At 39.4% G+C, this 25,810-nt stretch overlaps 1 protein-coding gene across 3 annotated transcripts in view; it reads right to left on the bottom strand.

Annotated features, from left to right (window-relative positions):
* DCLK1 (doublecortin like kinase 1) overlaps positions 1-25,810 on the bottom strand; it is a 239,195-nt gene that overhangs the window by 99,439 nt on the left and 113,946 nt on the right. For all 3 annotated transcript variants that reach the window (XM_035542885.1, XM_035542884.2, XM_035542886.2), the window contains exon 4: positions 15,734-15,833. In XM_035542885.1, coding sequence (XP_035398778.1) covers positions 15,734-15,833 — 100 coding nt within the window. The remainder of the gene's footprint in view (positions 1-15,733; positions 15,834-25,810) is intronic.

Below are 25,810 nucleotides of genomic sequence, written 5' to 3'. Positions count from 1 at the left end.
ACTTAATTGTCCAACTAGTTTACTGAAGCTGCTCCCAGCTACGTAAGATGCTAACCGCACACAGAAAAGTACAGAATCATTGTCCAGAGATATTTGTGCGTAAAGGAGAGAAGTATTATGATGGATAGACAGAATCATACAAAATGGAATTCAGAGGTCCCGTATATACTAACTAAATCATAATTTCCTCAGACTTGGATTGAAAGACTAACCCACAGGATGAATGTGATGGATGGTCTTTGAACAGACCACTCAGTCACCACTGTGAGTCTCAAGTCAGCCTTCTGCAGTTGAAGACATGAAAAAGCCTGTGTGTAACTCAAATGATGATGTTTGCGCGAATTTGTACAGAGCCCTGTAATAGGAACAGCCCTGCTCATTGCAGATGGTGGTGAATAATGGTATTGTAGAATACCGTCATCATTAAAACAGACATGGAGAACCATGAAATAACTGCTAAAAGGGAGATAAAGACATGGAAGTACTTTTCAATAGTTTTGAGAAATATAGGTTATTTAAAATGGAAAAAAAAACAAAAACACACACATACTCATGTAAAGCACCAAATATTTTCAGGTGCCCATCCACCTAACTGCATCATGAGGTTCACCAGAAGAAAGGTAAGTAATATCACTGAAGAAGGATCTAAAACAGAAGTTTGACGTCATACGGATAAGTCCGGGTATGCTGTTTTGTGTGTTGGGGAGGGGACAAAAAGGATTTTCTGGCAAGCATGGGGAAACAGGCCACAAGAACTAGCAATACTTGTTAAAGAGCAGATGATGTTATAAGGTGTTCAGTAAGAAAAGCAGGAGCTCTGAAGGGACTTCTGGGACATTTACACTAGAACTATCATTCAGAAAAATCCATTCTGTAATTATAAAACATGCATGTATAAGAATTTTCCCCATGATCTGTTGAGGACTGAAAATGCTTATCCAGAAAGCCTGCCATAGCCAACATGCTAACATAACCTTATTTAACATGGACATTCTTTATTAATTATGTCCACAAATGATTTACTTTCCAAATTTGCCAGATAAGCAGAAAGCATGTTTCAGAATTTTAGGCTTGTATGAAAGCAGAGAAGTTTACAAGGACATAGCTATTACAATTTACTATACATCACACACAGTTGGCTTGTTCCTATCTATCAAGACCATCATTTGAGAGCTTGGAGAAAGTGTGTCCCCTTTATATTTATAGTTCCAACGATACAAACAAAAAAACACCGGCACGTCAATATTTTGGGACAGCAACAAGAACTATACAAGTTGTCTTCAGTATGCTGTACCAACAATTTGAAAGAGTTATGAGAATGCGAGCATTTTTGGAAATCTTCCAGATGACAGATTTACTGGAAGAAAAAGGCTGCTGCCCTACAGTTCATAGCCAAAGCACCCTCACCCCCAAATCCAAAGCACAAAAAGTCCCCAAAGATAACAAAATCCGTACAGTTTAATGAAGACAATTTACATGCTTAAAAAAAAAAAAAAAAAGGAAGCCTCAGTTACATCCAACTGCAGCAATATCATTTGAATAAGCTATGATCCTATGGAGCTTCTATTTACTTTTACCTACAGGCTCATAAAAAGCATCTACTGAAAGCAGCTTCCATTACTGACAATCTATATGCCTTACTTTTCTTGATAACAATCACTGAACCTCCTTATTCATGTCTGCAATTTCAACAAGACCTATCTATTTCCAGCATCATGAATTCATTCAGAATTCATTCTTAATAAATGGTGTGAAAGAGACTGCAACAAACAATAATCTGCAAGGGCTCTCTGTGGTCTTTCTTATCCTGTTGTCTCATCTAGAAGGTCTTTAAAGAATTAACCTGGCACAGCTTCCGGCTGGAAGCATTTGTCCTTGTCTTTAAATCCTAAAGAGTATTTATGAATACTCCACTTGAGCTCACAGGTTCCTATTTTGCATTGTACTCGTACACTCGGGTTACCTTCACATTAAACAATTCCAAGAAGTCTTTTTGTTCATCTGTACTACAAGCAACTCCTGCTATGCAGCCATGTCTCCATCAATAAGTGCCTGTCATCTGTAAGGAGTTCAAATACATAATGAGCACCTGGACCAAATTCAGAGTCGGAAATAATGACATCATAAAAGTCGGAAGAGGAAGTGCTCGATATCCTACTACAGATGAAAGCTGTTAAAGCACAATGCATGCAAATTATATTACAGATCAATGCAATAAAAATCCAGGGAACGCAGAAAACCGTTAAAAGCTGTATTCACCTCTAAGACAACAAAGAAATCTACAGTGTCAAGGAATCTCTTATTTTAGCTAGAAGACTATTCCATCACTTCTGCAAAAGGAGTTCATTAGCTAGACCCAAACTCTAGGCCTGCAAAGGTTATGCTTAATGGAGGAGCCATGAAAAGGATTAAGATGACAAAAAAAGCATGTTCTCACAAATCCTTGAGTCACTTGAGATTGAAAACTTTGTAGCATAGTCCTGCAGACCAGAGAAACACCAGCTGACCATCAGCACTGCAGCTCATGAATAACCACAGTTCCCGTGTAGAGTCGGCTGATGTACTAACTCCTCAATCACTTTATAAAACTGTCATGAACTGACAAAGCTCTTGGTCCTTTCCAAAGTTATTTCATACTTCAGACCCGTTACCAAACAGAAGTGAAATGCCCCAAGAATTACATGGTCCCTGGTAAGGCCACAAGCTATGAATGAATGACGGAAAAGCTCTCAAATTTAAACGCTCTGAAACTTAAATGCAAACTCTACCTTTCAACCTGACCTGGACTCTAGAAACTCTAGGCACAAAAGGAGAGATGAAGAATAAGTTGTTTATGTAATTACCATAAGGTAGAACAGGAATAACAGTACAGTATTTGTGTTAGGCTTTGACACTTGTATTTGATTTTCTCAGTGTTTGAGCACAAGTTTCTTCAAATTACCCGTAAGAGATTTTTGGACTCTCTGTACATCTCCAGCTCATACAGAAATCCTTCTTTGTAATGTTAATGCCCCAGTAAGCTGCAGGAACAGTTCAACAACTGCTTTTGTGTCACTGTTGTCAGACAAGACGTGATTACATAGTTTGAAAGATGGTCATTCTTCAGTCATTTACAAATTACAGTTTTCCACTTAATTCGTTTTTTGCAATTGAAGATACTTAAAATTGAAAATAAGCTCACAAAGTACTGCTAACAAAGCAGTCTGACTCACAAGAGAAATAGGAAGCAAAGGGAAAGATCACAGGACTCTAGAAACACTTTTAAGAACCTAGAGAAAAATGAGGGAAATTGTTTTATCAGTTTAGTAAGCAAAAGTAACCGTAAATTCTGTTTGCCACTGGGACACTATCATTAAAAAAAACCAGTCATGGTACCAACCAAAGACTATTGGTTAGTTAATGGCTGTGAAATGGCTGTGCTAAAGTTCACTGATAATATGGACGAGGATATAGAAATAGCAAATTTAAAGTACTGGCGTGATTAAGGAGCTATGCCTATTGCATTCCGGTTTATAAATGTGACTTGAGAAAGTATTTGTTGAGAATGCAACCTGGAAGACAAACTGTTCTGCAGAGTCTTCTCCTGTGAGTTATTTTGAGGCCGACACTGGAATTGCCATCACTGTCCCTGGAGGTGTTCAAGGAAAGGTTGGACACGGTGCTTAGGGACAGGGTTTAGTGGGTAACATTGGTAGTAGGGGAATGGTTGGACCAGATGATCTTGGAAGTCTTTTCCAACCTTAATGATTCTATGAAGCCTCTCGGGTCTGGATCCTCATTTCCAAAGTTTAAGGTTCTCTCACTGCTGAAGTGGATTCAGAGAGCCAAGCCAAGTTGCTACGACGGGGGCCCACCTGGGTGACAAAGTGACATGGGACATGCCCAAGCCAGCAGCGAGGACCTTCCTGAGGTTACGTGGTCTTGCTTACTAGCCCGTAGACACATGCTCCTTCTTGCTTCCTATTTCAGCTTCATGCCTCTTGCATTCCTGCACGAAAAATATCAAAGCACTTGTTTTGGAGGCAAGAAACGTGGACTAGTGCCAGCGAGAAGCAGACTGTTTTAGTTCAGTAGGAAGTCATTGGTTTTGGTACCCAGGATAGCTCAATCAGTGTGTAGGGTTTTAGGCTAATTATAGATTTGCCCATGGCAAGAATATCAGGTACCTTGGAACCTTGCCAAAAACGACGGATAGTCTGTGCTATCTTCCCATGTACCTACAACATCCACTGTGAAACTACTGGCATGTTTACTCTGCATTTCTTGCAGGTTTTCCTCTCATCTTGTTCTTTACTAAACATCATCCATCCACTTAAAATAGTGTGTTAAATCCCAGGGAAAAAGAAAAAAGAAAAGTGTAGGTTCTTTTCACACCATTTTCTCCATCCTCACTCTGAAAAGCTGTATTCAAATCTAGTCCCCAATCCAATCAGACACTTACCTAAATAATGCAATTATTCTAAATCACACCCGGGTAACTGGTCTGATTTTGCTTTTGGTTGTCAGGAACATTTAAGTAGTGTAGATTGCTTGTAACGGGTAGGGAAAAAGAGATGAAACTTTCAAAACATTGTGGAAAAATAGAGGAGGAATAAGAACCATATTTTTATTCCATTTAAACACCTGCTGTTATGTAAGTGTCCACTGCAGTAGGTTTGGTTTCAAATAAAGTTAGACAGGCACACACTGTCTCTCTTGCAGCAAATAAACTTCTTTAATATACCTCAAGGAGTTCAGAATACTACAGACTGATCTTTTTTCTAGTTAGTGCCTCAAATCTGCCTGTAATGAGTATTGAAAGCAATGTTTTTTAAAGAAGAAAACCGCAGATTGATGTTGTCTGAAGGAATAAAAACACCTGGTATTCTAACAGCTATTTAAAAGAGCGACATTATTTAGCATGCCCTTAAGAAAACAAAAAGCATGTCAGCATGTCCACAGTTCTGAAAGTTTTTACCCATTTTTTGTACACACAATACAAATTATTCAGGTGTGAAACAGGACAAATAGCAAATCAGCCGTTGCCTTAAGTGTCTTCAAAGGGACAGAAGAAAAAAAGCAAAACTGGAGATTCAGTTTAATGCCTTACGATGCAGAGCTTGTCAACCGTGTGTTTTCACAGCCAAAATCCTCATGCGCAGAACAATTAAGTGCAGCACCCTTTAAAGCAAAACACTTTTAGATGCCGATATTAAAAGCCCATTCACACCTGCACACATGTGCCTCGCACATGGAGCTGTGCTGCAGCATGGGCAACAAAAACCTGGTGGGTGCTCTCTGTGGGCACGTACTGGTGCCAGCCCACCCACACTTCAGCCTCTTCTACCTCCGGGATGTCCCTGCTGTCTTCAGCTACACTGGACTTACCGCAACATTGCTGTACCCATCATCAGAAAAGCCAGAAATCAGCTTCCTAAGCTAAAAAAAATACCAAGAACTTCAGGACTGGCTCTAATTTACAAATCCCCAGGCAGCTTTTGCCGCTAATATTAATGGGTTCTCCTTGAACGCTATCTGGTTCAGGCAATTAAATTTTGCTATAATTATTTAGATAAAACTAAAGTAAACAGGCTGAATCACGCTGGCAATAGGCTAACAGTGCGATATTTGGAAAACGTGGCTTTACTAAGAACATCTGCTAACACCATAACACTTACTAAGGTGTGTAAAGTCCCAGTGTTGTTTTAATCTTCTGAGAAGTTTTAAGTAATTGCAGACTGGAAATGCAGTTAGGCTGGCAACAGACCTAGCCTACGAAACCATCTTTCATTCTGGATATCACAGCATACTTCAGAAACTGTTCAGAGAATATTCTGAAGTTTATAAATGAGTTTGTTTGTAAAGTTGATGTCCTAGCTGAGAGCACAAAGAGCCTGTTTTTCTTGGGTATGATAAATCAGATTAGTAAGGAAGTGATGGACAATCTGTAATCTGTGCTGGTGCCAGTTTTGCATTACAGGAGGGTGAGCAGCATTAAGGTCCTGTTATTGAGTATCTGCATTGCACATATAGCATATACAAACTTAGTTGAGGAAAAAAACCTGTGACAGGTTTTCACCTGCACAACAGGATGTGTGTACTGCACTGTATCATCACTTTAGCTCTTACAGGTTTTTTTGTTTGTTTTTGTTTGTTTGTTTTTTGTTGTTTTTGGTTATCTCCTCACCTGCCTAAAATGTTTTTATCAAATTTGATTTATCAAGGTCAAAATCAGCATAAATTTGGCAAATGTTACTATGTGAATATTTTCATCCTTAGCTTTTCATATGACTTCCTTAACAATGTATTTTCTCCTTTGGACAGATGCAAACCTGTCAGGTTTTGGACCTTTGCATTAAAGAAATTCCAAACCTCCTGTATGTTCAGGTCTCTTAAGTACAATGGAGTTCACTGATGAATTCTCTTGATTTTTCGAAGTATTCTCTCTTAAAATAAAATAAATAAAAATGCTGAATTGGCTTGATCTTCTTTAAAATTCTATTCAACGTAAATAAAATCAATATAAGATTACAATATCTAATGCTCTAGGACAGTTCTGTAATATTTTTATTACGAATAGCACTAAATCTACAACAGCATTATGGTTTATAGGTTCACTATACACAGCTTTCACAAATGGAATACATGTTCCCAGTTAGCATTAGCAGAATTTTGTCTCTAATCTGCATCTAGGAAGTTTAAAGCATTTCATAACACATGAGTATTTCTCCCTCCGGTAAAAACTACACAGCTGTCTGTCTGTATCCAGTCTGTAATCCCAGAACACTCCCTAAAGAATCTCCGGAGAACTGTCCTCCTCAAAGGGATTAGAAAAAAATCAATCCTGTTTTACTTACGTGGGTTTGTCCTTTTTATTAAATGCTCATGTATTAATTTAAGATTTTTCTTTTTATTGACAATTTCAGGCATCTTAGTTGATTCCCAGGTTAGTCTCCCTTGCCTTTACTCCCCCATGGTTCCCCAATTTATGTTTTTTAAGCAGAAAGAAAAACATGTACTGTCTTCCAGCCCTGCAATACAGCAACTGCTACTAAAAAATCTGTCTATTACATTTTCCCATGATCTGTACACATTGATGTGTGCTGGTAAAACAGACAGAGCAGACAAAGTTAGAGAAATATTTTTAATAAAGGTCCATCAAATTTGTTCTCCTGCAGGATTTTTTTCTTCCTTAACATTGTGTCTTTATCAGAAACTGCCTTGCTCTTTAAGCTGTCTTCCCCTTTTTGCTCGACAATCTTCTAAGTAGCTGTGAAAAACGTTTCTTTCCTATTTTGGAATAACAGAAAAAAATTAGAATTCAAAATTTTTGTCTCTAACCACCCTCCACACAGTAATAATTAGCTATCTTTCAAAGACTTTTCTTGACCCAGGTCCTTCAGTTAAAAGAAATCTCAGGTTAGTTCCTCTCTTGCATCAATACATTCTAGGTCCCTAAAGGATTTTCTTCCAAAAGGAAAAAAAAAAAAAAAACGTGTTACAATTCCTTTAGAACATTAAAAAAAAAAAAAAAAGCTCTAAGTGAAGAATAAAAGAATCCAAATCACAGCTCCATGACCTACCACCTACGGGTGTTCAGTTCCCTGGCAACATGAGACTTCCTAATGATTAGTCAGCCTTAGATTACTTTATGCATAATATTAGCATGCAGTCCTCCTGCAGTGAGCTACGCTACAAAAAAAGTTTATTCGAAGGTGACTGTTCACAGGAGCCACCTGAACTGTCAAGGTAGCGCTTGGAATTTTTTACATGGGAAATTTCTGTAGGCTGCATTTTGAAAATAGCAGCACGGAGCCAGTATTTTGGCATGTATTGTAAACCATCATTTCAGCAGTGCAGACCAACACCGCCGTTATACAGAGATCTACTGGATGTGCAAAAACCCTTTTGTGGGGTTGTACATTATTTGTGTCTGTATGCACAGAATATTATTAAATATGTATGTGTATATAAATATGAATACCTATCACTGATGTACTGTTTCCAATTTTACCACTTTGAAATGTTATCCAGGTTGGTTTTTACTCTCTCAGCTTCTGTACAGGGGTTTGTGTTTGATTAGACTTTTCAGAAAAGGCCCTTACTGAATATTAAGGACAAATACATTTTCCTTACACATCTGCTTTCTAAAATGAACCATGGATTTTGATTTATTGTTCTCTTTTCAAAAGGTTTTGCCAGTATAAAAGAAGCTTTGGACTCTTCTGGCCTTAAAAAAACCACTTACATACACACTTATTCAAGACATGACAGCACTCCAGGTATAGAGTTGGTGTCTAGTATGAGAAGTAGAAAATTACAGTGGCCATATTTTAACAACATAGTCCATTTTTATTAATGATGAGTAGAGTCTTATCTCAGTACAAAACCTCTTTGGTACAACCACTACCACCCAGTAAACAGGCAGCTCTCCAGGGCCCATTCTAATACAGTTTAGCAGACAGCACAGTTTGTTCAGGTTCTCAGGCTGAATAATGAAGGACTAATACTGCAGGAACTACTCATCTCTAAGATGTCTCATCCAAACTCGTAATAACTGGAGAAAATGGGACTGTGCTGCTTATACAAAGGATCTCTTGGAACAGGACTACAGGGTACATCTTTTCAGAAACAGATCCAATCCTAACAGTTTCTTGCATTGGAAAGGATCCACAAACTGTGAAAAACACAAACCTTCTTGCCAAGATTACCAGCATTTTATACTCCATTTCACCAAACTGCTTAACAAGATGAGGAAAAGTATATGGCCAAACATGTACGAAAGGTGATCCCTACACATCTCTAAAGTTAAACTTGTTTATGCTCTACACCAAACTCCTTAACAGCCTTGAGGGAAGGAAGTATTGTACAGAGCTACTTTCTGATGCTTCCATCTTCACTAGAACTGGAAGAGCAAAAGATGGAAAATCTCTCCTAAGTAGCACTCTCCAAGGGAGCTGGCATATTTGGAAGCTCTCACCTTATGAGGACACGCAGAATGGAGCTTTATACGACCTATGGACTATGCCTAAAGGCTAAAATAAAGTTACTTACGCCTAAAATAAAGTTACATGAAAGAGGAGGTATCTGGCAGTCAAATTAAGAATTCAAATGCCACAGAATAATATGAAGATCTGTTATGCCTACTGAATTTGTGTTACTCCCCCAGCACAAAGTCTGTTTTTAGAACTGGAAATAAAAATTTGAATTCGGCTCCTTGCATTTGGATGTACAATTGAAATGTTTGTATTTTGGGAAATTAGCTTAAAATGTGTTGCAGGAAAAATCTCTGCTCCTGAACCAATCTGATTAATCTAAATAATCCCCTAAGAAGATTCGCTTCAGGAAATTTCAATGTAAGAAAAAAAAAAAAAGTAGCAAAAGTATCGTGCTATAAAACATCAATAAAAATAAACACATTCTGTCCGCTCTGTTATTAACACATTAACACTACCTGATATGAGTAAAATCTCCAGTATTAAAGATAATAATACTGACCATGTTTAAAAATATTTTGTGTGTTTTTTTTTTAAACAGGCTTAAGTTTCACGTTATAAATTCTCAATCAAAATGCAATTTAACTCCATATTTATCATTGAGAAAAGCGTGGTATTTTATGGCCCAAAGTTCTTACGATTTTTATATCCAAAACAAACTTTACCTTTGCCAAATGTCAAAGGAAGATGCATACTCAAATCCTTATGCAAATGAAGTAGGAATTTCCACCAGCTCTATTTACTGGATGGCGTTTCGTTCGTGCTATTTTTAACAGACATCAGAGAAAGCAAATGCTGCAGAAAACATATTGAGGAACATTTGGTTCAATGAAGAGAGTGAATTAGCCTCAACTGCAGCACTGCTGTTTGGCTAGTTTCAATGAGCTACTGTTCTGTAAGTTTCAAGTGATCCTGATTTTTTCTTATTATATATATAGGCAACTTTTTCACAGAAATAATGCTGAAAAATGACAACTATGCAAATATACACGGATGGTGAGGGGGTAAGGGAAGAGAAGGAACAAAGAGGGACTACAGCATAAATCTAAAAAAAAAAAATAAAATCATAAAGTGGAAACACTTATGTAATCTTCTCGAAAGCTCTAGCATATCCTTATCCCTGTTTAGCCAGAGGGGAGCAAAGATTCCTGGTCTGAATGACCAAACGTTCCCCGCAAGATATGCTTAGGCAGAAAGGTGAGAAGTGTCAAATAAGTAGACCTGTAAGACAGAGTAGAGCATATTCAAAGCAAAGAGCTTGCAGGCAACGGATAAAGAAATGAGCTTGCATAATACAGAAAGAACATATCAATAAAAGAGCTAAGTGTTAAAAGAGAAATCCTGAGCAGGAAACACACAAATACGACCAACCAAGTCAGCCTTACACAGCCACGTACTTCCACGCAACCGGATCCAAGCCTCGTGCCACCAAAGCGGGCCCAGCAGATGGGAACTTCTAGTGGGGCTGCCCCAGGTAACAAAACCTTTTGTGAGCACTCCCTGCCTGCCCGCACGGCCTGGCATTTCTCCGCCAACAACTCAGGGACACGTCAGACATTTTCTACGGAGTTTGATATGGGTAACAGTGCTCTCACTGACAGGATATTCCTATCAGTTTTGATAAAATTGTGCAACTGTCTGCCTGATGGATACACGGGACACCCTATTAATGTCCTTACAGCAAGAGAGGCAAGGGGATGAGGGCGAGCAGCAGCAGACCGGGTGGGAAGGAGCTGAGGGTACTGGGCAAGCGTCTAAGAGATGATGACAGGGCGGAGATGAAACTGGAGGTCTTGGAGTAGGAAAATAAAGGAGGCACTGGATGCAAATCCACAGGAAACCAAGCTGCTTTCATTCTGCCCGCTCTGAACGATTAGTTTAAGTGGTATATGCCAGAGGACTAGCCCCTTCCTGCTTTTGTTTCGGCCTCATACACAGAATATCTGTCTCTAACGCCCAGCAGTCGATGACATTTGGAAATACCACAGTGTGCTGGAACACTTTATATTTATGCCTCTGTTGAAAGCAAAGTTGTATCTCCAAGTCCCTAGAACCCACCATTATTTTCCAATTGCCAAAGCACGAGTTTTTGATGAGGGCAGAGTAAGTCAGCCAGCATGCTCTCCCCCCCGAAGTCTAGCCAAAAGCTGCTAACACATCAGTCTTTGTCCTGTAAATCAGGGTAGACGAGGACTACAACCAATTTCCCCTTTCTCCCTCTTTTAGGAAGGACAGAGTAATCGAGGTTAGAGAAACCTGACGGTTATTAACAGGGATAAACACGATACTCCTGACCTTAACCGCAGTTACTGAATCAGATGCATGTGCATGCCTCCATGCGCGCACACGTGTGCGGACACCGCAGGACTCAGATTTTCCTGGCAAGCTGTCTGCTGCTGGCAGGATGATGCAGTACAACTCCTGGCACTGAGATGTCAAGCTGAGGATGAACGCAGGCCAGCAAAGTCAAAGGGAAATTAGGTTTCAACGATTCCAGTCTTAATTTTCCCCTACAAAAGAGCTGTTCTCATCATTGTTTCCATAACAGGAACATGTGCTCTTGACAAGTGATCTGAAGCTATTTCTACATCCAGACATTGTATATTGGTTACACTCTGCTTGGAGGTAGATACTGGCTTTGGTCAGTCTAAATCGCAGCTTTTTGACGTGATGCGTCTGTACGTGATGAATTCTGTCACATTTAGGAGTTAGACTGTGCGACTCAAGCTTGCAAAGCACTTGGCCAACATTAACTAAACATAAAGCAATTTTTTGACATTTAATTCTGATATTGCCAAAAACTGACTTATTTTACTGTGCTAAAGAAGAAATCTCTGTACAAGCCAAGGAGATGTTCTCATTTAGGGACAATCCCATGAGTTACTTACATTGCCAGATCCTACTTCGGTACCTAAATAATAGTTGATTGCAAATATTTTTGTGAGCATGGCCTTTAAATCCTAATCTCTGCCAACATACAGCTGAAGGCTACAGAAAAGCATCCTCTGACTTATTTTCTTCTTTGAAAACTGATCCACCAGCAGTTAAAGAAAAACTGGGACTTCTGGGCAAGTTTCCAGAAGTGCAAGATAACAACGCCTGAAGCAGCCACTGCCATATCCTACACTGAGGAATTCTTCGCCTTACAAGCTGGCTGATGTAATGGTATGCTTCATTAATATAATTTTTTGTGTGCTTACATTTCCCACAAAACCTTCCTATGAAAACAGAATCACCAGTGATGTCTGATAAACAAGGGGTGTTTACTTTTTAACATTACGGCAATTCCCATGTGTTTTCAGATCCCATCTGTCCTTCTCTTCATGGAAGTGTATGTGGCTATCGTATGTATCCATTAGGTCAGATGTGGAGATGACTGCTAGGAATTATGATGGGGGTGGTGTCTATTGATTCTGTATTTCATGCGATAAACAGTGTGGTTAATATGAAAAACAGCTGTACATGAAGGAAGAGAGAAGAAACAGCGATGTATAGTGCCGACTGCTTATTTTGTTCTTTGATGAATCGCTAATTAACTGACTTTTCTTAACTGATTGCCAAGGGGATATGCAATGCCTCTTCCTGAAAGACATAAAACAGAGAAGGGAGATGATACAAAGGAGCACATTCCCTCTTTCAAGGACAGGTTTGAACCTAAAGTCAAAATAATGAAAGGCTGAACTAATTGCTCAGCTTAAAGAAGAGGGGGCATGTGGCAGTCCACAGATTTTTCTAAGAAAAAAAACAATCATCTGTTTCCCATGTTCACCGTAGATAAGAGAAGTAGCAATGGGCTTCATTTATAGCATGGGAATCTTGGATGAGATGGCTGAAAAAAAAAATCAAGGAGAGTTTACCAGTGGGACAGAAATTCTCTGGAGGTTACAGAATCCTCATTATCAGAGGCTTCTAAGGGGCACGTTAGACAAGCACCTCTCAGAAAAGAAACAGGTAAATATTAATCCCAAACTTAGACAAGAAGATTGATTCACTGACTTCTAGACTGTTTTTCTTTTTTCTAAATTTCTGATTCTGGGAGCAAGTTATGGAAGCAAAAACCAGGAAGATGTCTGGAAGTAGTGCAGACTGGTGAGTCCTTACTCATTTTCCTTCCCATTGGGTAGAATTCATCTCATTCTAAAAGTTGGTTTAACAACTTTAGAGAAATACAACACAGATAAAAACAGCCTTACCAGGCACGTAGATAGCATTTATAAAATCAAACCAGGCACTTCTAGAGCATAATTCATCTGAACTGTCTTAAACCTCCACCTTTGACCAAGTCAATAAAACATCTACCACCTACCCCATCAATAGGTCTAACATTTTATTTACTGGGAAAGGAACTTATTGGGATGATTCAGCTTCTCTTGATACTTCCTCTTAGCTAAGACAAATCCCAGTGTAGGTGATTGATTTTCCAATCCCAGAAACTTACCTTTTTGATGCTAGTACCAGGAGCTCTGAACCCAGATCATAAAACAAGGTCATTCTTCCTCCCTGAAAAATAACTCCCTCTTTCCCAACAGCCCTGAACACCTTGATTAGTTAGTCATTTATTTTCTGTCCTTTTCTTTCCCACCTTCCATTTTTGCTTTTCTTTACTCCTTAAGCTGCAGCACCACAATGGTTACCCTCAACATCCAGCTGAAACTGGGAAGAACTGAAGGGATGTAGCGACAGAGACTAGCACAGTGCTGCTTCAAGCTGCTTTTCAGGGAAGCAGAGACAGGCTTTCCACGTCTTGCACAGTCGGACAGTACTTACTAATAATTTTAATGTTCTTAGACTAACCGTGAGGAACACACAGACACAATATGAGCACACAGTCTTCTTTTCATTTGCCAAGCGAAACAAGCTAAAAGCTCAGTTGTTTTTTTTTTATTTTCTCTCCAAATCGTGCTCCTATCTCAGAGAAGGCTGAATGGCTCTGTACCAATTGGTATGTCAGCTATTAATGGAAAGAAACCTAAACAAATTTTCTGCTTCCTAACTTCCCCAAAAATGCAAGGCAACGATGATGTGAAATTTGCAAAGAAATGAGAAACATAGTCTGGAATATTATTTTTTTCTCTTTCCTAGCTTATTACAAAAGCAAACACCAGAACAGGTCACTGAAGTTGTATTTTCAGCCGACAGTTTCAGCTAATTTTTTATTTCAACTCTGCATAATATGTATTTAAGCAGAAATGTTCCAGAGATGGACAATGCTTACTCAAAGACATGATGATATGTCAAACAAATAAAGGCTAAGCAGAGTTGGGTTACATCTGGAATTTGACATCAGAACTCCAAGGAAGATCTATATACCAGATTTAGACAAATCTTTTATCAGTACTTCTCGAGTCAGCTCTGCAAAAAAGTGCTGCAGGATTCAGCCAGGAGACACTGAGCAGCTGCAAGTGTCATCTTTTAGATAAGAGACACAACTGAGCCCAGGCTACACGGTCAGCTACCTGGCTCTCCGCTCCTGAAAGGCAAGGACTGCAGTGCTGGCCACACTCCCACCTGGGAAACAACACTGGTGCTCAAGTACATCCCCCTCACATTTCTAATTCTTGTCCTAAAGATGGCTAACATTACTTTTTCCAGTTTGTACGTTTTACAGACGTTTTACAGAAAACCACAGCAATTTCATTACTGCAAAGAGCAAATCTGGTGCACTATTTGGTTTTTATTTCCTTATTATAACGTCTTCTAGAGAAACATGGAATGTGTTTGCATCTGTCTGTGACCAATAAAAATGCCATTGCCTTGTTCAGTAGCAAAGATACCTGCTTTTCCAGGCCCTTTCTGTTCATAACGTAAAGTCTTGCACAAGGTGGCTTCTTCTGCTCCTACACAACTCAATCCAACATTTGTCTGGATGCAGCTAAACCAAGAAGTCTTCCACTTCTATATATGATGACAATGAAGTAATTACTGTTATAACAATTTTTTTTTCTGATTCTTCAAGTCAACTTTTCTTTGAGACCTTTGATATTTTGAAAAAAGATTAGAGGAGTTGATAGCAATGCATTAGAGACATACTCTGGACTAAAAAAGAGTGAGGGGGAAATAAAACCTTTGCTGGCTCTTGCTCTATATAGAAATAATCTCAAGTTAAGCAGTAACTCTTTATTTTGTTTTCAAATGCACAATGCTTATAATTTCTTTTTCTTACTACTACCATTCACAATTTAGGGATATTCTTTATAACATTAGCTGCAAAACAAGCATAGTTTCCTTAGAGGATTTTGTACATCAAATAAATTACTTTATTAGTCAGTCTCTGACTAAACAGAGAACTCCCTGAATTTCCTCTGATGACTTTGTATTTGCTGCTTGTTTATCTTCCATACGGAATTGTAATTTCCTGCATCATACTACCTATGACACATTATCTAAATATCAATTATAAGAACTGTGAGGTTGAGAGACTGTGATAAGTAGAATAAATTCAAAGACAAAATAAAGACAAAACACTAAGAAAGACCTTGTAAAATAGGAGTTTCACCAAACACATTACTTTTTCCTATGGCATATCAAATTCAGGCTGAGATGAAGTTTTATGCCGCACGAGCAGAGATATTTTTCCCTTGGTACCTTTATTATTGCTTTCAGTTACCTCTCATTTTCAGTATCTGAAATTTAAAGAATAAAAACATGTATTCTTTTTCTGAAATGTATTTAGGTGATATAGTTTGGGCTAAGCCAGCACGATATGGAAAGCTGTCCTTTGCGCTGGTTGTAAACATTTTTAAAATACGTTTTCTTACCACTTTCATCCAGCAAGAAGTCATCCTGGTAACGGAACTTTTCCGGTCCACATGCAATAAAAATGTCATCATCGCCAAAGAAATCCTGAAGGCACATCACCTGCAAGCAAAAAGAAAAGGAAGGCATTGTATGAAATACCTCATCATCGGAATTGTAAAAACAATAAATCCCTCCTTGTTTCCATCTGCATGAAAATTCTTCACTTTTAATGGAATCAACAGGGCTTCATCTCCAGATACATTTCAAAGCTGTGCTCTGACCATCTGTTACAAGTGAGAAACACTTTTATGGACACTGCAGGAAAATAGAGATAAGGCGAAATGCCCTAACTGTCACATTTATTACACGATGCATCAATGGGATATGAGGTAAATGCCTTTTGTTTATGCACAGGGTACCATTCAGCTGTTAGTGGATAATTAATTTGCTTCTGAGCCCACATTTCTACTCTTTGACAGCCATGAAATTAGGTAACAGTTTAGTATGCAGAATTAAACGTAGTTATTTCAGCAAAATCTTCCTGACCAGGAATGAAACTCCTATGGGTGAACTGAGTCTCCATCATATGTTCCTCATCTCTGCCAGCAGAGTCAATGTAAAACCTCTTCATAGGCACCAATCTGAATAATCAGGTGAGCTGGGAATTCTCGTACGGAATAAAAGGACAACTAACCTCTCTCAACTCCCAAATGTGAGCAGGCAGGATTAGGTTGGTGCAGCTTTATGACCATACTTGAGATATCCTTGTAATACCTTTTAATTTGCAAGGCACTACTTAAAAATTTAATATTTCTTTACTGATGTTCTTAAAAGAATAATCAATAACATTCTCCAAACCTGCCTTTGGACTTACCAATCCAGTTTTGACAAATTTCAAAAACAAATAAATATCTGACTATTTAAAAAAAAAAAAAAAGATACTTTGTAAACAGTATTATATACTCTGCCCTTGTTTCACATTTATAAGAAAATTTTAGTAGGTTATGTTTGCTTATTTTTATATAATGTTTTGCAATTAAATAGCACACTAATATTTGAACAGATAGTTTTCATGGTTTCATGTCAACTGAATACAGACAGGAAAGTAATACATAAAGCATTTATAAAATTTGAGAAAAGAGTTGAGAACAGTCCAATAGAAGGAGAGCAACCCCCTCATAAAAAGCAGGGGAGAAGTCCGCATTTAAAGCCTACGAATAGAGAAGTGCAAGATTTAGCTAGTGAGGCTAGCCAGGGTCCTGCAGACTTCGGCATAAAACCAAACACACACCACCGCCACCCCCAACCTGCAGCGATTGGCATTGATGGGGTCTAAAATTCCTCTCGTGCTTCCCAGAAGAACACCAGAAGGCTTTGGCACCTACAGCAGTTGTGAGTCTCTGTGCTAGAAAAGTCTTAAGGAAGAAAAATAGTGCTACACGTCGTGACTTGCTTGCAAGGTACCATTTGTCATTAAGGGTAGAGCAATAGCAGCTGAAAAATGAGGAAATCAAGAGAAGTAGCTGAAGTAAATACCAGGTACTCTCAAAAGACAACGGTACTCTCAAAATTGCTCTGTCCTTAAGCAATACACATAATTCCAGATTCACGTCTACCACAGCCCCGTTCCTATCAACATCCTCATGTTAACAACACTACACAGTACCTGAGCACCAACATCAAATATGTAAATATTTCAAGCAGCTTTTTTCCGTGTTCCTACTCAGTTTATGTTCTATTAGTGTATCAGCCTCAGCAACCTTTTTATAAACTCAGTTTCCATCTTTTTTTTCATCCACAAGACATATCCTGCCTATCTTCCCACCCCATACACCCACCAACCTTCAAACATCTCTTCCCTTCAGTCAAGTTCCTCTGAAATTGCCACCTCTCCCACAATGTGCACAAACCCACTAATTTTCAGAATGACATTAAAAAAATCCTGTGATTTCCTGTGTGGATCCCAAGTTTGACACACTTCTGCAGAGCGATGACCTTCACATTTAACACCAAGCAGAGCATTAGAACTAAACAAATACTCAGCGACCCTATGCACAAAGTTGAACTATTTTGACAATGTGCATGAACTAAAATTAAATTCCCATTTGAATAAAAAATTGTGCGGATTTTATAAAACTAAAACAAAACAACAACAAAAAAACTTGGTTCTGGTCAGTTAGAAGGGTTTCACTCAAGCCAAAACAAGACATTAAAATGGATGTAGCGAGACCTATGCAAGTTCAACTAGGCCAAAATTTAAAGCATTTAAGGTTAAGCATGCGCAGTTTAGATGCAAATAAGAAAATAAAAAGAAGTATTTTGTACTTAAATATGCTTGTTTGTTTCATTTAATCAAACTTTACTCTTTTATGTTCATCGTTTTTCTTGCCTCCCACGATTTTACTAATTTGGGCATGATAATTCAAGCACCTAGGAAGTTCACAGAAAGACTCCTCAGAAATATCTTCTCTTCCAGCTTTCAGTACCTTTATTTTATTTTTAATTTTATGCCATTTATCAGAAGCCTTGACATGTCCTTCATTGTCTGCTTCCTCCTCTGCAGCCTTTTCCATCCTTTGCGTCTCAACGTCCATGGCCCGCTCTGCTCCCCAGCTCCAGCCCCTCGCGGTTTACACCGAAGGGCTCTTCCAGAAGGCATCAAACAAATACACAGCACCCGCTTTTGGGCTTTTTTGCAAGAAATCTGCAAGCACTTTCTACTCACACTCAGTCATCAACTAAGCAGCAGGACCTGCTTTTTATTACCCGTTTTCACTTCTGGAGAAAACAGCTCCTCAAAAGTTACGCTTTAGGAGATCAAGGATCTGCATCACCTGTTTTGAACTGTGACAGTGCTCAAGAGGTCAGTGTGCTCTGTTGCACCTAGCCAATTTTTTAAAAAGGTGTGTTACCAAAGACGCCCCGAAAATTTTTGTTGTTTCCAGCTCACACAACCTTTCCTCTCCTTTTTCAGATTTTTCTTCCGTATTCCAGCAGGACATTTCTCACAGCGAGGAAAACAAAGCCTGTGCAGGAGCAGTCACACATACGACTTCGGTAAAATGAAACTGAAAAAATAAACGTTTTCCACTACAAACCTGGCACTAAGTGTACTGTAACACTTGGACACAGACAAGTTGCTAGCAGAGCAGTGAAATTTAACTTTAGTAGTGTCTCTTTAGGGGAGTGCATTCAATAACAGTAACAAAACCAGAGGACAAGAAGTCTCAGGCATTAGGATCCTTTGCCTGAGTGACAGGAAAGAATAAAAACAGCCACAAGGAAAACTGGTCACTAGTAGAGGCATTGGGCAATACACAAGTCACACAAAAAAGCCTCGCTGAGCTCTACATAGCAGACGCAAAATAGCAGAGAGGCAGAAGAAGTCGTCGTGCCTACACTTACCTGAGCAAGTTTTACAGGCTGAAGCCTGAATCCTTCTCAAATCCTCATCTTTCTTGTCCCAGTAAACAACTTAGGAATCCTATGTGTCCTTTCAGGGGGAAACACAGGAAGAGCCCCAAATGATTTCATATCTCAAAGGTTAGTCTGGTGCTTTCACTAGAAAACCACAGGGGACACAGGGGCCAACAGGACCAGGCTCAGCACTGACTTTGCACCGTAGCATGGGAACTGGAGGCACCTTTAAAATTACCTTCACTTCTCTTTCTTTCTTTCTCTCTTTCTTTCTCCCCCTGACAGGGGTGTACCTGGAACCAATGAGGAATCTCCTAACTATTATGGAGCCTTTTGTTATCCCTTCACTCGCCTGAAGCATTTAAGGTCTTAATATTCACCTCTTTGAAGTTGGTAACTGTATTATGGAAACCCCCTTTCTTGTATCTGCAGAAAGATGTAAGGAATTATGCTTTACATTTTGGAGCACAGATGACCCAAGAATAAAGAACAGCAGCTTGTAGAGGCACTGGCTGGCAGTTAGCAGCGCTAGGAAGGAGCTGCAGAGAAAGGGAGGGGGGACAGGGAAATGGAAGACAGGGAGAGGGAGAAGGCGGAGGAAAGGAAGGACGGAGGGACTGAATCAACCCTTTCTCTAAAAGCATTAAGCGAGTTCAGATAAATAACAGATGAAATCACCTCCCATAATAGCTAGATTCTGGTTATAGTGAGGCCAGGGACCTTTTTGAATTCATGTTTTAAACTACACAAAAACCAGAACAGACCTCTTTGCCTGGGTCTCCTCGGTGACAGCACCCTGAATACTTTCCTACTGTTTTAAAGTTGACCGTGTATCAAGTTAATAGTGACTGAAAATTTTAAATAAAAAAGAATGAAATACTTGAATGATCCTCTAGCTCACAGCTCAAGCAACAGCGTAACACCACCAGTGTTACTTGCTCTCATGTTTTTATTACACTTTTCATATGCTGTGTTTTAGTGAGGAAAAGAAGGGGGAGCGCTCTGTGTGTTTGTCTTCTTTCAACAACAACAACTTAATTAGACTCTGAATTAGACTCTGTTTTGGATGAGCAATGAGAAGATCTCAAGCTGGGGTGCCCTAAGGCAACGTGGTTAATGGAGAGCTGGAAAGCAAAATTGAAGACAAAGAAATAAGGGAGAAAACAAAAAAGATTGAGAACGATACAAAGAGCACTCAAATAAGTGGGTATAGAAGTCTTCTGGAAAGAAAGAGAAATGAAGGATGGCAAAAGAAAAACATGAGGCACAAAGGCGGGGAAGTGAATTTAAGAAGAGCCGTAGGCTGCAAGGCAGGAGAGTGTTCAGAGGGTGACAGAGACACAGCGAAACTCACGTGGAAAGACACCCGAAGGTGGGGGAACTCAGAGCAGCCCCACAGACAAACCTCTTGGCAGCCAGTTGGGAAGTTTTAAAGAAATTGTTAAGTACCTTTTCGTACCTGTAACAATTTCATGTTAAGTTCAATTATCATTTCCCTTACTTTGAAGAAGAGATTAGAAAAAAGTTATCCCTGGAAAAACCTCAGTGTTTAAATGATTCACCATTTTAGGACTCTGACTCATGAATTTGGTGCTCAATTTTATAAGTTTATGGAGGGTTGGTAGGTTTTTTTTTTCTTGCTACTTTTGATTCACTCAGACTTCATGTTTAATTCCTGGCAGGTCTCTTTAGCTCTAAGGAGCTCACTATACCTCTGTTCTACTCTTATGTTTTGTTTTTCTGGTTTTTGTGGTTGTTGTTTTTTGTTGTTGCTGTTTTTCCCCAGTAAAACAAAGTTCCTCCTTAAGATTTAAATTTATCTTCATATGCTTCCCTCTATTTTCCTCCTTAACCAAACTATATTTTCCAATTATCACCCCCTCTGAAGTACTTATTTTATCCTCCGTATCTCCACTCTTTGTTGCTTCATGGAGAAACATCTCAGATTAGATCCCGAGCTAACTTCACTGTCATCTACCACTGGCAGTCTTGTGATAGTTACGGATATTCCTGAGAGCTTATCAATTCACACAAGCTGTTTGCATAGGACAAGACACCATAGTTTTTCTTTAACTTCCTAATCCTAGCAGAACTACAGGAACAAAAGACCTTCCATATCATTATATTTACCTTCTAGCCTGTGTAAGGCTGCTTCCCACACTGTATTTCTGAGTGCTTTGTTCAGTTTTGTAATACATTCCATACTGTACAGAGCTTCCCTTAGCAGACTATTCTGCAGAAAGACCAGTAAAGCAACCATTACTCACTCAAAAGGTTTTCATGGCTTCAGAACAACAACAAAAAAAGTAACATTTCCATATTGGCGTAATTGCTTTTTAGGTCATTACTGTGAAATCAGAAATCCAAACATAACAATAAGGTTTTTAGGAAGAAGAAAGAAAAATACTTGCTGTTTCTAAATAAATGTGCTATCAACACCTTTTTTTTCCTCCTTAATATGTGTATGTTGGAGGAACCTCAGCCTGCTCCATTCTTTGTGGAGTATGTGATAATTGCACATAACATCCTTTATGACAAAAAGGTATCAGACCTCAACACGAATCCACGGAGCATCACATCTGAGTATTTTCTCTACTTTTAAGGCAAGTCTATTTCCCTTCCTGCTGACCCAGGCTCTGCAGCTTTTATTCATGCCCTTTCACATTTATCTGTCATTATGCACATGACACTTCTTTAGATCCGGTCATCTACAAAAAATATAATGTATCATCAACATGTATGTACTTCCTCTCTTGGTTTCTGATCCAAGTTCTCTCCTCAGGTGGTGGGTTAGCCAAAGGCACTGGGAGGTATCTGCTGCACGTTTCCGAAGTTGAACAGCACTGAATTAATTCTGTTCTGTCGGAATGAAATCTCCATGGTGACAACCGCATCATCAAGCTGTGAGAGCTTTTCAGTGAAGAAGAGCCTTTATCGTGAGATTCTCATTACAAGAGTGCCCTCTGTAAATGAAGAGGAGACGTTACCGCCGGGGTTTGGGCTGGCTGAAGCTGCACAGCCACACCGCCTTTACAACTGGCTTGTGAAACCACGCATCAGATTAATGTCTCTTGAAATAGCATGTTTTACTCCCCCCTGCAAGATGAACACAAGACACTACCATAAGCAGCAGTCAGAAACATGAATTTTCATACTCAACGGCTCGCTAACCTGCTACCTCCCCAGAGCCCATCAAAAGCTCCCCAAGCCCGGGGAGCTGCGCTTCACCCCACACTCACCTTCCCTCCTAAGCTGCCTCTTGATGAGCACCTACTCAGGACCGATCACTCGTCCTTTTATTCCATCACAAATGAAAAGGTTGCTCTATTCATTTAATTCTTGAAAATGAATCAACTTATTTCTGTAATTTGCATATTCATCAGCACCCGTTTTGTGCTAGATGCAACTCAGCCTACAGGATTTTCAGCTAGCTAAGACTTGGCCAATAAATTAGTAGGAACAAACTATCTGCCTTCCTCAGTTAAAATAGTATGTATTTCTGTCTTGGTCTTCTCACAGGAACAAGAAATCCTTTCTACACTACGTGCGACACACTAATCTTAATACATTCCGTTTTGTTCTTCTATGTGGCATTAAATGACGCGAAGTTTAGAAGCAAATCAATGTAAATTAAGATTCCAGGTTTCGCTGTTGAAACATTAGGTGAGACTTCAACAATTATTTTTTTAAACAAAAACTAGTTTTCTAAACAAGCGTCTATGTTACAGAATTTGAGGAGAGCAGGGGATATATCCCAACAGGGAACTTAGAGGGTTATGCATGAATTTAATGTTGAGAAACACTGATACGCAAAGTTTCGTGAAGTTTCTCTCTGGGAACCACCAACATGGAGAGCTCAAACCCCTGTCATAAATTGCTTCATGGGAGACAGGACGAGAACAGTGAGAACCCAGCTCCTATCCACACCCAAAAATTACTCCTGCTCAAATGTTACCACACTTTGATATCAGGACCAATGCACAATGGTACTAACTAGCTGATGTAGAGCAAGGTGACACGTGTTCACACATGAAATAGGAAAAATAAAGACAGAGTCATCAAGCCTAGGATGGGCATCTCCTCCTCCCATCAAATATAAACTTGCTGCCCTCATTCAGTTCTCTAACAGCTCATTGCTTTTTTTGTCCCCTCACTCTGCTATTCAAACCCTGTAGCATACTAAAATTTTCTTTCTCTCTGTACCTCTTACTTCAGAAAGTCTCCAGTACTGACGCCTGCTCCCCTCTCACTCAGGTTCTCTCTTCCAAGCCATCCATACCACAAGTCTTGCCCAAGACAACAACTCTCTCTTCTGCCAGATTCCTTTATCTTTCCTGCATATGAACTCCTTGAGCAGGCTCTTTCCATTCTTCTGTTACCCTTGCTCGTCAGCATTACAACGTAATTCTCCTCCCACATCCCCCTCTTTAGTACCGTCTGAACAGCTCCACAGCCAACAACTTTATAATCTTTATAACGTTCTTTATAATTTCTCCGTCACTTCATCAAGGATGGTTTTTGCAACTGCATCAGCAGACTCTTTCTGAAATGCTTTTTCCTCATTGTCTGCCTAACTCCAATTTACCAGATCCACATAATCCTCTCTGGAAATGGCCTTTCTGGTTTTAATAGTACCATATTTAATTATTCTTCTGCTTGCAACGACACCGACCAATGCATTTCCTTACAGATTCAATTTCTTCATCTCTCCCACTCTTTCATTTCTAGAGTGACTTACTGTACCATGTAAAAGCATTTCTATGTCCTTGGTTACAATTCACCAAGAAAATCAACACCTTCCATCTTTCCAACTTCAGAGCCTACTAATTGTAAAACTCTACTGGCTTCCTACGTACATCATCTTAGTATGTTCCTCTTTTTCTTTACTCCCTAAATTTAGGATTTAGGGGCTATTTTGCCCCTTAGCTCCCTATTTAAAAGCGATCTTCAATACTTTGGTGCAATTATCAAAACCTTAGCTCAACATACTTAGCTCTTTTCCTTCAACTGTCCGCTTCTTGTCCTGTGCCATTCCAGTCCATCCAAAGCAACTAAGAGTAGGTGTTTCAGAGGAGTATCTCGTATCTTGCAGTTATCAGATGTGAACAAACACCTTTACTAGCTGCACCCAACCCTCTCACAGCTGAAGACCAACAAAGCGTGAGCTTTTGCCCTTGCAAAACTGGAATGCATTGTAGGTTCATGCTAACAGGACTCTCAATGGGAGTTTCACTAATTCCTCTATTTTCTAGTTTTCTAGCCTTAACCACAGACTTTGTCTATGAGTAAATTGGTGGAGCAAGTGAAGAGTTGACTCAGTTATTTACTGACATTAGCTTTATTGAAGAATTCCTGCATTAAGTTCTAAATAATGTACTTTTTTTTTTGTCTGTGATTTGACTTCCTCAAAAATATACACGTGAGGAGAAGCAGTAAAACTTGAAAGACTGAGGTCTTTCATGCCCTAGTCAGTCATGCACATCACCTTCTCAGAGCCTCTTCTGTTTCTGCTTTATCTGTTCCTGAAGTGATCATCATACACAACTTAGTATGGAGAAACCTGGATCTGCACACTTTATGTAGCAAGCAATAAATTTCATGTTTTATGCATCTTATCTTTATATTTGACATTTATTTGGTTGCCAATGTGGATTTAACAAATGTCTTGAGTTATCCACCAACTGGCTCATCTTCCTTTTGGGGCACTTCAATTCCCCAAGTTGCTGACAGATGCCGCTACTTGGCCAGAATCCAAGGTTCGTGTGCTGCAGAGACGTTACTGCCTCAATAAGATTACATTAGATGAACTGATGAATTAGAGCATCACAGTAGAGACATCATACCAGTACAGTTTACACAGATACTTATGCTCAGGGTCCCATAACTGAATCAACTGCCCCCCAAATTGTTAAATTACAGAATCATCTCGATGAGGAAAGGCCTTCAGGATCATCAAGTCCAACCAAAACCCGACCTACTAAGTCCCAACATTAAACCACGTCCCTTAGTGCCACATCCACGGCTCTTAAAGGGAGTGGAGTCGTCCAGGGATGGGGACTCTACAACTTCCCTGGGCAGCCCAGTCCAACTTGACCGCCATCTGCATGAAGAAATTATTTTTTTTAGGGCTTCAGAATTTTTATTTTCTGGCATTTCCTGCAAAAATAGAATTTGAATTTCCAGCCAGCTACATCCTATCTTTTGACTGAAAGTACCTCACAGCATTGGCTACTCCTTAAACTACTGTAAAGTGTCTAACAAATCACAGAAAACAACAAATAAGCAATGTCTATAGCGTATAAATGTCACATAATGCTTCATCCTAAACTTCCTCAGAGTCGAAAGAGTCATTTGCATCTGAATCAAGAGCTGTATCCTATTGTTTTGTGGTCCAACAGGTGCCACAGATGAAGTACTGGCTGTTAAGAGCAGAAAGCAATGCAAAAGCAACTTCACTGTCTGTCACAGGATGACCAAGAAAGTGGGATCGGGCATTATTACCTCTTGCTTTGGTAAGGAGAAATGATAGTGTAATGCTGTTGACACAGAGAAATGCTCTCTTCCACCTGCAGCTCTGCCCAATACATCAGCAGCTGTCCAGGTATCTGTACGTTGCGGTCCAAGTCACAACTATTCCCATCGCCAGGAAAACCCAACACCACAGGCATTACTTCAAAAAT

Source organism: Cygnus atratus, chromosome 1, assembly GCF_013377495.2.
Source record: "Cygnus atratus isolate AKBS03 ecotype Queensland, Australia chromosome 1, CAtr_DNAZoo_HiC_assembly, whole genome shotgun sequence".
Lineage (NCBI taxonomy): Eukaryota > Metazoa > Chordata > Aves > Anseriformes > Anatidae > Cygnus > Cygnus atratus.
This window is presented reverse-complemented; position numbering and strand designations above follow the sequence as displayed.